General features: G+C 32.1%; 1 protein-coding gene across 3 annotated transcripts; it reads right to left on the bottom strand.

Annotated features, from left to right (window-relative positions):
- Window positions 1-4,047: 4,047 nt before the first annotated feature.
- LOC108450336 (ubiquitin-conjugating enzyme E2-17 kDa-like) lies at window positions 4,048-7,219 on the bottom strand. 3 transcript variants are annotated; one of them, XM_017747904.2, is made up of 8 exons: window positions 7,025-7,186; window positions 6,600-6,727; window positions 6,259-6,363; window positions 5,617-5,754; window positions 5,293-5,365; window positions 4,821-4,948; window positions 4,555-4,659; window positions 4,048-4,310 (listed from the first exon to the last, which is right to left on the bottom strand). In XM_017747904.2, the coding sequence occupies exons 1-8, from the start codon at window positions 7,092-7,094 to the stop codon at window positions 4,167-4,169; spliced, it is 891 nt and encodes a 296-aa protein (XP_017603393.1). In that variant the 5' UTR covers window positions 7,095-7,186; the 3' UTR covers window positions 4,048-4,166. The 3 variants fall into 3 exon arrangements, 2 of the variants coding, with proteins under 2 accessions (XP_017603393.1, XP_052879457.1); XM_053023497.1 differs by having other exon boundaries at window positions 4,139-4,310; window positions 4,807-4,948; window positions 7,025-7,219; XR_008276161.1 differs by lacking the exon at window positions 4,821-4,948 and having other exon boundaries at window positions 4,139-4,310; window positions 7,025-7,216.
- Window positions 7,220-12,438: the final 5,219 nt, after the last annotated feature.

Below are 12,438 nucleotides of genomic sequence, written 5' to 3'. Positions count from 1 at the left end.
CTTTGCAACTGAAACTAATAGTTTAATAGGCTATTTTTTATATTATAAATTAATAATATTTAAGCCATAAGTCAATAAACTCCTAATATTTAGTGGTGATAATTTAAGCCCTTAACGAATTGTACGGCACTTGTCCTGTAAATCAACGACAGAGAATCACCGGCTAGGCCCCACCTAAGCCATAACTCACGCCGCCAGTGTTTTTCGGTTAACGACCGACACGTGGTTGTTGTGATGTTTCACCTTCCCTGCAACTAATAATACGTTTGAAAAAAGCATTAAAATTGGATGAGTAAATAGCACATTAATTAAAGCATTTGTTTTAAAAAAGTTACTGAAGATCTGTAAAATTGTAAAAAGCTTTTGGAAATGATGGTAAAAAAGAAAGTAAAAAAATGAGGAATGTCAAACTCAACGTGTTTTATTCATTTACAAAAAGCTTGGACACCAATCAACATCAAATTAGCTTTGTAATTGAGATATAACACGATCATGATTCATGACACTTTCCTCGTCTTTCAATTTCAATTACAAAAACATGTGTTCTTAGCTAAGAACAGCTTCCAAATTTATGGCCCACTAATATAAAGATAATTAAAGTTGAAATCACAAAAATATTCAATTATTGCTAGTTAATTAGAATGTACTCAATGTGATGATTGCAGAATTATTTGGAAATTTTTTTAAATATCTTAAACATGAGAATTGATATTTTTATCTTATAATTGTAATATAATAAGTAAAAATATTATTATCTATACTAATTATATTAATATTTTAATTTATTTTAGTCGGTTAAATTAAATATTAACAAGTGATAAGACACGTTACACTCTCAAAAAAATATAACATACTAAAATAAATTAAAAATTCAAATAAAAATATGTACTAAAAACCTGTACATTTTACAAAGTGGAATTTGCACATGTGAACTCAAAACTCCTAATGCCTAAATCTGGTCATCTTGAGAAGCCAAATGATTGTCCCATAGTTTAGCCAAGAGTATTGATTATTTGAATGTGAATCTCCAATAAGAGATTTCAAAAGGCGAAATCTAAAAAAGAGGTTTAGAGCTTTCCAAAACTATTATGATGGTCGGCCGTTTGGACATTGAGTAGCCGATCATCATCCCCACTCATCACCTTTGGCATCCTATCAGCCAACCATCAACTAATTTTCTAGTTCGATGACGAATGTTTATGGAATAATAAGTTTTGAGCCTGGATTAGTCTTTCGCCTTCCTTGGTAAAATGTCGTTGTTGTGGTGTTGGCTATATGCTCCGCCCTTTTCGAGATTGTATCTTTTTTAATACGAAAATTTTTTTATCTAAAAAAATAATCTTACCATTAAATTAAGCTGTCATCCAAAATTAAACATAAGCCTAATATTTTCTTTTTGTAATAAAAAAGAATAAATATGATTAAAATTTATAATAAAATTATTAAAAATAATGATAATAAATATAAACTGCTGATAAGGAAACAATACGGTGACTGGGGTCAAGGAATGCCAATTATCAATAAGTGAGATATTAGAGTGGAAAACAGCTTGTAAACTGCAACTCAATCTTATCTTCTTCGAAGTACATAAATTAATGATTTAATTAATTAGGAGTTATCTTTTTTAATTTGTCAACTGAGGGAATCTATCACATGCAACAACCTTCGGACATGGTCTGGTCTGGTCTGGTTTGCAACTTAAATTCAGAGATTCTCAAGTCAAGCATGAACTGAAGCTGAGCCACCCAGGCTCGTCCTTGCCACTTATCATGCCGTCCACGGCAAATACTATTTCTAGGGTCAGAGGTTGACCTACCAAATTATATTTGTCTCATGTGTCATAACAATGTTAAAAGTATTATATATTAACAATTTGTATTATTTTATTTTAAGACGATCGTATTTCTTTATTATATCGCACTTATTTTGTCTTTTTTTTTTTTTTAAATATCAGTTCAAATGAAATGGTGTTTCGTTAAACATATATATATATATATAAAAGGAAATGGTTCTAACGTTTCCTGTATATAAAAAACAGAGATGCATTAATTAAAATTTATTTTAAATAAAAGTTAAACCTTCTATTTAATATTTAGATATCAATATTATAATGAAAAAATTCACACAATTAAGATCTCATTTGCTTTGTCTCTAGAGCAAAAAGGATATTAAAAAATTAAATGTCTATACATTTTTCTTTTTCTTTATTTGGGATATATATTTGATAGGTTAACAATAAGCGAAGCTCAAAATTTTTTAAGGAATCGAAATTAAATTTTAATTTTAAATATTTTATTTTTTATAATTTTTAAAAGATTAAATTAAATTTTTACAATTTTTGGATTCAAAGTATAATTTTATCTTTACTAATTTAAAATTTTACAATATTTTAAAGGGTCAAAACAACAATTTTCCATTTTAGGGGGTGTTGGGGCCCTTGCCAGTCTCCCTAGATTCGCCTATGAGGTTAACCGTTGTTAGAAAATTTTATTATATACAAATATAGCTTATACATGTTTTCAAGTTTAAATTTTAGTGGGATGGCTTATTTTCTTTTTTCCCACTAAATACACATATAAATATCTACATTGATGATTAGGCTTGAACTAGTATGAAATTCTGTTCGAAAAGTAAGAGGAATTAAGTAAAAATATAGATTTAAAAAATAAGTTTGGACAAAAAAATAATGTCTATTTTCTAAATGGGTTAGGTATTGGGCAAGTTTTTTTAGCTTAAGCCCAGCTTGGTCCGACCCAAATTTGTAAAAAAAGTTGTTGCTCTTTTTTTATTATTATTATTATTTTAGGACTCTTTTTTCATTGTTATGCTATTATTTTACTATTCGATTACTACTATTTTGTTGTTATTATTTAGATATTATATAACTCTTTTATTAATATTATTTTTGCTATTATTTTAGAGCTATTTGCTTCTTAAGTTGCACTTATTTTAATATTATTGATTTTTTTAATTTTTCTTTTGTTGGGAAATATTTATTTTAATGTTTTTAATGTATTCGATGTATTATATTTTTAAAATTTATTTTATATAAAAATTTAAGAAAACTTAAAAAGGAAAAAGAAGAAGTAAGATTGATAAAATTTTATTAAAAAGAAAAGAGAGTTAACGTAAGGGTACTAACAAACAACTTGAATCCCGTTTAAGAAGTCATAGTAAAAAAAGCCCTTAGATGATCCCAGCTTTATCTTCATCTTCAAAATTTAAATTTATGCTTAGACTAGGATTCTTTAATAAATAAAATTGATCTCGAAGATTTTATACTTTCAATTTTAGGTAACATCATTATCTATTTCTTTTATTTCCTTATATGTGAAGTAATAAATTTTATGGTTTTGTGATTTTTTTATTATTACAAATTTATATATATAATTCAAAATGAAATATATTAATTAAAAATATAGGTAAAAATATTTTTTGGTCCTTCTTAATTTTAATATTAAACAAATTGGTCTCTCTTAAAAAAAATAACTAAAGATAATTAATCAAAACTTTTACTTTTTTTTAAATTTATCCTACTTATAATTGGACAATAAATTATGCACATACTATTCATCGAAAACTAAGCTCTAAGCCTGTATCCAGACTTGGGCAACAAACCCAAACATAAACCAAAGTTTGAGTTAGACTAATCAATTCTAACCATAACCTAAAAACCCAATCCAATCTACCAACACCTAACAAAATTTTATATATCATAAAAAACAACAATGAATTCAAGTCGAATTGATCCTCAAACTTGAAATTGAGTAGAAGCTAAGAAGATTTGAGCCCAAAACAACTCAAACCCAAAATAAATCAAATAAGTAACTCAAATGACTTGGAACACAAAATGAATCAAACCTATAACAAATTGGCATGAAAAACTTGAGCTTTAAACTCAAAAGACATAAACCCAAAATTAACCTAAATCCAAAGGTACTTGGCCGTGATACATGTCACAGCTTACACATTGAAGCCAGAGTTATAGCAGCTGAATTTTCATTTTGCATATTGAAAATGAAAGAATGAACGATTGCAAACAAGAGGTTATTTTCAACATAGTCATTGTCCATTCAGATGACAAAATTGTTTCGTTTATTAATACAATAATTTGAAGATAAAAGCCAGATAGAATGAAGCCCTCCTATTGCATGCGTAGCAGCACATTAACCCATAGCATACTTCTGGGTCCAGCTCCGTGCAGTTGTATCGTACTTGCTCCGATCGGTCTTGTACATGTTGGCAGTCTCCGACACCAATGGGGCATCGGGATTTGGATTCTTTAAGAGTGAGCAAATTGAGTGCAAAACCTATAATCCGAACAAATATAAGAAAACATCTCCACATCTAATACTAGTAAACCCAGCAAAGCAATAGTTACAAGATATAAAAAAATAAAAAATTATAAACCATGGTGACCTGATTCAAAATAACAATGACCCATGATGCAATATTTAAAGGGCTTGCTGTTTATTTCATTTTAAAGGGTATAACATATGTTCAAATTAAAGTATGCATTTTTCTAGAAAACAGTTAGGACTATGAGCAAATAACCTGGGAAATGGTGAGGTTGGCGCTCCACCGATCCTTCAAAATATCAAGGCCAATGCTACCATTCGTATCAATATTAGGATGAAAGATCTTTGTCCTGAACACAACCTAAATGGAAGAGGAAAAAAATCAAAAGAGAATATAAAAGAAGTAAAAAGAGGTTAGGTGAACAAAAGTAAAAGATAAAGTTGGTGGTCATTAATTAGCAGCTAAACAAGCATGCTATAAGGTTAGAAAATCATGAATTAACTTCACCCTATTATTTGCACCTTGGGTGGTTCAAGTGGATATTGGAGAGGGAATTGAATGTCAACTTTAAACAGTCCACCATCATATGGACTGTTTCGAAGATCCAAAATAGCTGCGTGCCAATGAAACATGTCTCCATCAACAGGACCTTATTCCATCATTAATAGAAATGAGGTAAAACAAATGTTAGATGGAATACCACATCTACAACTGATCGTACACGTCCCAACCAACCCTTTTTCCCATTTGCCTCGACAAAATATAACACGTTGCACTCCTAAAGAATCTCACCGCATTTAATAGAAATAATGGTGCGATGATGAGTTCTTACATGCAAAACCATAATTGGAATGACTACCTACCAACTTAACAACAAATGGATATGTATGGCAATCGATAAGACCCCAAAAAAGAGTTTCATATAAAAACAAATGAAAAAGGATTTTGAGGAAAAACCACAACAAATAAACAATGAGAGTGTAAAAATCAAACCTGCGCTGCCATAGCTAGGAGGACATCTCTCGAGACCCTTAAGCTCCTTCGAGATTGTTTCATAAGCAGGACCCTAGAACCCCAAAACAAACAATTTTTTTTTTATTTAAATAAAAGAGAAAAGAAAATCCTAGCTAGATCGCCTTTAGCTTCATCCAAGGAAGCACTGAAAATGTGTTTAACTTTATTTATTTATTTTTTATTTCAGTTTTGAGTTTTAAAATTAAAAAAAAAAAGGAGTCAAAATTGGGTTGTCTTTATCCTGCTTGCCCCACACAATTATAACATAAATTTCATTTTTGTAAATATAACATTTTAGCTTACCATAGCATACTTCTGCGTCCAGTTCCGAGCAACTGTCTCGTATTGGCTCCTATCTGTCTTGTACATGTTGGCAATGTTCTCCTCCAATGGGTCATTGAGCATTGGAGCCCCTAAGATTGAGTAGATTGACAGCAGCACCTATAGAATCAAAAAAAATATAACTACACTTCTCCGCATCTAAATACCAGTTAACCAAGCACAGATAAAGTTTAACCGGGGTGACAGTGACTAGATTCAAAATGACAATAATGATCCATTATGCAACCTACTTGACCAATGGCTTGATGTAAAATTCATTTTAATAGAATAGCTCTGACTAATTAAATATCAATTCAATTAGAAAAAACAATAAATTTTATTATAAAAGTATTAATGCCTTCCAATAATTTTATATTTTTTAAAAAAAATTAAATAACTCAAACTACAACTTTTAAATTAATCTGAAAATGACTAGAGATTCAATTACTTTTAGGTGTGGGTTGGGGTTGATTTTATACAATTTATTCTCTTTCACCCATGGGCATCTCATAATCTAGTTTTTGACAAAGAATGGTTGAGAAATAGCATAACAGGGAAATGTAATTTTCAAACTGAAATATACATTTACTTGGATGCAGTTAGGAGGTTTGAGCAAGTTATAACCTTGGATATGGTGAGGGCGGGGCTCCACTTATCCTTCAAAATATCAATGCCAATGCTACCATTCCTGTTAATATTAGGGTGAAAGATCTTGTTCCTGAAAGCAACCTAAATGGAAGGAAAAAGAATCGAAAGAGAAGATAAAAGAAGAAAGAGAGAGGTTAGGTGAACAAAACTGCAAGTTGGGGGGTCATTAATATGTTAAAAGGTTGGAAAATCATGAAATAACGTTGTCCTATTATTTACTATGTAAACTTCAAGATTTAGCACAGTCTAACTCAGCATTGACGGTCCATAGTCCTCTGGTTACAATAAATTTCTGTTTGAAAATAAATTTGAAGCACCTTGGGTGGTTTATATGGATAGTCCGGAGGGAAATGAATGATGAATTCAAACTTTCCACCTTCATATGGACTGTCCCGAGGACCCGGCATAGTTGCTCGCCAAATAAACATGTCTTCATTATCAGGAGCTTATCATGCCATCAATAATAATAAGGTAAAACAAGTGTTAGATGGTAGTGCAATGAGAAAATATATCACGTTGCAGTCCTAAACAATTTTAGCACTTATTTAACAGAAATAACGGTGCAACGATGAATTCTTACATCCACCCAAGCTAGTACCCGGAAATATTATCTTTTAGTGAAACATGCTAACCATTTGCTATCAACTTCATTTACATCTATAGCATTATTAATTCCAATGACTTCCTATCAGCTGTAACTGTAACAAAAGGAAATAGGTAAAGCGGAGAGAAGAAATGGAACCTAAACTGCAAAAGTCAGGAGGACCTTTTTGGAGATCCTTGAACTCCTTCAAGATCCGCTTTGCAGCCATCACACCTAAAATCCCAAGCTAGATTGATACCTTTAGCTTCAATCAAGGTGTTACACTGAACATTGCACAAGTAACTAACCACACTCAACAATATTTGTTTTTAAAGTGAGGTTCCAGAACCCAAGTGTTGACTTCCTAACCCCCTTTTTTTTTTTTTCCAGATTGGCTTTATAATTAAAAAAAGAATTGGACGATCAGAGTCTTTCTTAAGTTCTAAATGATTCTTTTGGTGGACCCCACAGGACTATAATATATATATATTTTTTATAATTAAGAATAAGAAATGGATTGCTTAGGTTGAATTTAAATTCTCAAACCTATAATAATATATTCTTGCCTTCGTTGATAAAATAAATTTTACTTACCCTTTCTTGAGTATTATTTATTTTTCCTATTTATAAATTATAAATTATAAAGCTTTTGAAACGATGATAAAATGAAATATTCATAAACTCTAAATGTTGAAAGTAAAACTACTAAAATTTGAGAAATTCTCGACTTGTTAATTGAGTATGCATTTCAAATAGACCTTCAAGCAATGGCAAAGCTAAGGAGTGACGAGGCCCCAACCCCCCAAATTATAAAAATGTATATTTATCAGTAACCTTTTGACTTTTGAAAATTTTGCCCTCTTTCAAGTTTCTGTTTAGTCTCTTTCCAAGTTTGAACACTCAACCATGTACTTTTTTTTTCATTTCATATATTAACTTGTTAATTTAAATATTTATATAATATATTATATAATGGTCTCACCATTATGATATATGTAACACCCCTATTCCTGATCCAAACGTACGGATTTGGTCTTATACTAATAATTATTTCTAATAAATACTTAAGAATTCGATTTATTAAGATGGAGACTCAAAATATACTTTTTGTAATGTCCGTGAATTTTGAGTCATTACATTTCTTCCCCCTTAATAAATTTCGTCCTCGAAATTTACATGAGAAAAGATGAGAATATTGAACTCTCATTGTTTCTTCCGGTTCCGAAGTTGCTTCCTCATATTATGACTGTAGAAACCCTTTTTATTTTGAAAAACCAGGATCGACTTTAAAAACGAAAGTTTGGAGTCGCCACCAATCCTTTTTTGGTTTAGGTGTGATCGGACCACCTAATAAATCATTTTATTAAAATATGAATTTTGGCCCAACGAAAATCAAGAAATGGGTTCGGGAGTCGGTTACGTATGAGGAAGGATTAGCACCCTCATAATGCCCAAAATTGGTACCTAACTGATAAATTTATGTCCTAATGTTGAAAATTTAAAAAAAAACATTGAAATACGATCCCCTTAAAAGTGTGTGCACAACTCGAACTGGATTTCAAGATTCACTCGTTTCAAAGAAATAAAATACCACATCCAGCATGTTAGGACACGATATTTTAAGCCTCCAAAAACTGAGATCACTTCATGATTTCCAAAACGCAACAAGAAAGGTATTCAATTATTTGGACCAACGAAAAAAGTGAAACCCAACACGTTAAGGCACGATTTCTCGAATTTCTAAACATAAAACATTACCTTATTTTAGAAGTTTTTTTAAAAAAATTGATAGTTGCAACAATGAATTACAAATACTTGTTTGCTTGAGGATAAAAACAATCGATATTGAGTAAACACGAGAATTGAAAACATAATGCAATTACAAGGGAAAAAATAGTTATATGTATGAACAATAATATGTGAAAACGATATGAAAGCCAATGACGACACATGATATGCAAGACAACACAAGAACTAAGAGTCAATGATATTTAAAGATTATTAAATATATGCAAAGAAATAATACAAGCAAAATTCAAAATAACTTATATGCATATAAAACCGACAATATATGAATAATTATTAATATATATATATATGTTACGTAAGAAGAAATTCAAAATAAATAATACAAAACATAAACAAGTTAATTTAACTAATGATGTATATATGAAAATGGAAAAAAAGTGTAAATGATATATACCAAGATACTAAAATAAATGAAATATACAATAATCCTTTAAAGAGAACCAAATTATACATAAATAAATTTAAAAATATATATATAAAATTTAAGAAAATACTTACATAAAATAATACGAGAACAATAATGTACATGGAATAAAGATAATTTTATCATAAATTATATATATGTATAATAATACTATATAAAGGTATTTTAACTAAATATTATACAAGAATTTTAAAACAACACTACATAATATAGAATTTTACAATAATATTTTTATAATTTAAATAAATAAAAATAGAGTAGAAAATTATTTAGGTAACCTAAAAAGTATATTAAAATAAATTTTTGAAAGTTGAGTACCAAATAAATTTAAGAAATAATGAATTATACATGTAAAAAAACTCAATTGAAATAAACCAAACTTAAAGAGATAATTAATGAATAAATAGAACGTCAAATTAAAACTAGGGACCACAATTCAATGCGCACAAATTCTCAAAGACCAAAAACGAAAATGACCCAAATCTCCAAAACTCAGCACTTGGGCGTGGACCAAATCACAATCAACGCGTAAATTATAGGGAAAATTTAATAAAATAAATAAGGTGTAAATAGGAGTTAATTCAAAACTGGCGCGAATGGGAAGGACTGGAAGCTTAAATTTCCCCTTTAAAATGAAAGTAGTGGACCCAGCCTGTGAATTGGGTCAACACGCGGGCCTTTCCAAAATGCTAGTTTTAAAGTCTTTTTATTTTTGCTAAAAAAACTTTAACTTTTATTTCTTTTTTCTAAAAAACCCTAAACTCTTTCTTCTCCCCACTGTCCTCTTTCTTCCAGCCGCAAACAAGGCCAACACCAAGCCTTCATTCGCCTCTGTGATGACCAACAGAGGTCCGGAGAACCTCTCTTGCGAAGCAAATCGAGAGGTACTCACCCTTTCCCCTTTTATTTCGTATTTTCAGATTTGAATAGAAATAAAAATCAAGTAAAAGAACGGGAAAAGAAAATGATAAAATAACCACCTTAGAAATATTTTCTTGGCTGCTCTTTACTTTCTTTACTCGTCCATGAAGATACTTTCCAAGTCCTCTTCCAGGAAAAGCTCCATTTCCCACTGTTAATTGCAAGCTCATCCTCGTAGCCTCAGATATTCTTGGCATTGGGACCCTGCCCCCTTCAATGATGAAAATTGCATTTACAAACTCCAATGACCGAAAGTAACACTCAATTGCTTCATCATCATTTTCTATATACAGTGTACTACTAGTAACTGATGCAATAATGTCCTCAACATTTATCATTATCAAGTGGCCCTCCGTCACCAGCTTTAACTTTTGGTGAAAAGATAACGGTATTGCCCCTGCCGAGTGAATCCAAGGCCTCCCCAACAAGCAATTATAAGAAGGCATAATATCCATCACAAGGAAATCTACCTCGTATGTGTTTGGTCTGATCTGCAGAGGTATCTCAATTCTTCCCATCACTTTCCTCTCAGTGCCATCAAATGCCGTCACAATGTTCTAGCATGTCTTCATATGAGAGCTATCTATTGGTAACCTATTTAATGTGGACAAGGGCAAAACATTCAGCGCTGACCCATTATCAATTAATACCTCCGGCAGTGTATACCCTTTGCAGCGAGTGGTGATGTGCAAAGCCTTGGTGGATTCCATACTCCTTGGTGGTATTTCATCATCACTGAAGGAGATGAAGTTATCGGCACTTATGTTACTGACAAAGCGGTTTAGCTTGTTCACTAAAATATCTTCAGCGACATAGGTCTCGTTCAACACCTTCATCAATGCATTTTGGTGAACCTCCAAGTTTTAAAGCAGAGCTAGTATCGATGTGCGTGCCAGCTGTTTGTGCAATTGTTCCACAACACTATACTCACTGTGTTTTAGGAACTTCAGAAATTCTTTAGCTTCATCTTTAGTTACTGGTTCATTAACCAGTAGTTTTATCCTCTCTTTCCCTTGTTCAATCATTACAGACTTCCCTTTTCCAAGCTCGACCTTTGTACTTGGCGTGCTGACCAGACTCTCCTCCTCTGGATATGTCACATTACAGGTATAATTCCAAGGCACCCTTTTGCGCGGGTCCCTGGATTACAACTCTCGATGTAATTTTTGCTCTAACTTCATTAATTTTCGGTCGCGAAATGATCACCACTGGGTGATTGACCTCAGAAACCTTATCTATCAACCTCTCTTCCGAGGTGCATACATCTTTCTTCTTAGTAAACTCAAAGAACTCTAGTTCTTTGTTGTCCATTAGAGCCTGTACTAGGGCCCTAAATTCATTACATTTTTCTATCTCATGGTCCTCCTCTCCATGGAACTCACAATAATTCCTTGCTTCTTGGGATTTACTCCCAAAGTCTTGCATGATTAGACCTCTCTCTACCATCTTTTTCAAAACCTACCTCATCGGGGTTCTCACTTCTAGCACATCCAACTTAATTCTCCTCTCCATATTCTCGACTACAGCATTTACCCCTTTATCAGTATGATTGGGTAACGGATTCCCTACACCAGGTGCATCATCGAATTTCACAATACCCATGTTGATGAACCTTTCGACTATCCTCTTAAAAGAGGTGCAGTTCTCTATCGAGTGTCCCGCGATTCCAGCATGATATTCACATTGAGCACTTGCATTATACCACTTGCGGTATGGGGGTTGCAGTAGTTTTAAATAAAAAGGAGATACGACGTGTGCATCAAACAAACTTTTGTACAGCTCCCGATACGTTACTGGAATGGGAGTAAACTGGGGCTTCTCCGTGTTCTACTTTGTATTGGGCTCCTGCCTTGGCAAAGCTTGCTGGCCGTGGCTATCACTTTTGGTTGATTTACTATGATTGGTTTCGCATAACCCATATTCACATTGCTAACTTCATTTTCTTTCTTTTTCGGGGCTGACCTCCTGGTGTTTTCCCCTGCCTCTATCTTTCCGTACCTTATTGCATTCTCAATTATTTCACCAGACATATCTATATCCGCAAAACTCTTAGTTGCGCTTCCCAACATGTGATTAATAAAAGGTGCCTTCAAGGTATTAATGAAAAGAATGGTTTTTTCTTTCTCCAATAATGGTGGTTGGACTTGTGTAGCAACTTCTCTCCATCTCTGAGTATATTGCCTGAAACTTTCATTTGACTTCTTCTCCATGTTCTGTAATGTGATCCTATCAGGCGCTATGTCGGTCACATGGCTATATTGTTTCATAAAGGCCTGTGCTAAGTCTTTCCATGATTTAACTTGGCTTCGGTTCAACTGATTATACCATTTGGCTGTAGCCCCGGTCAAACTGTCCTAGAAACAGTGGATCAATAACTGATCATTATTGACATGACCAGTCATTCTCTGATAAAACATCG

This window comes from Gossypium arboreum, chromosome 12 (genome assembly GCF_025698485.1).
Source record: "Gossypium arboreum isolate Shixiya-1 chromosome 12, ASM2569848v2, whole genome shotgun sequence".
NCBI classification, from domain to species: Eukaryota; Viridiplantae; Streptophyta; class Magnoliopsida; order Malvales; family Malvaceae; genus Gossypium; species Gossypium arboreum.
This window is presented reverse-complemented; position numbering and strand designations above follow the sequence as displayed.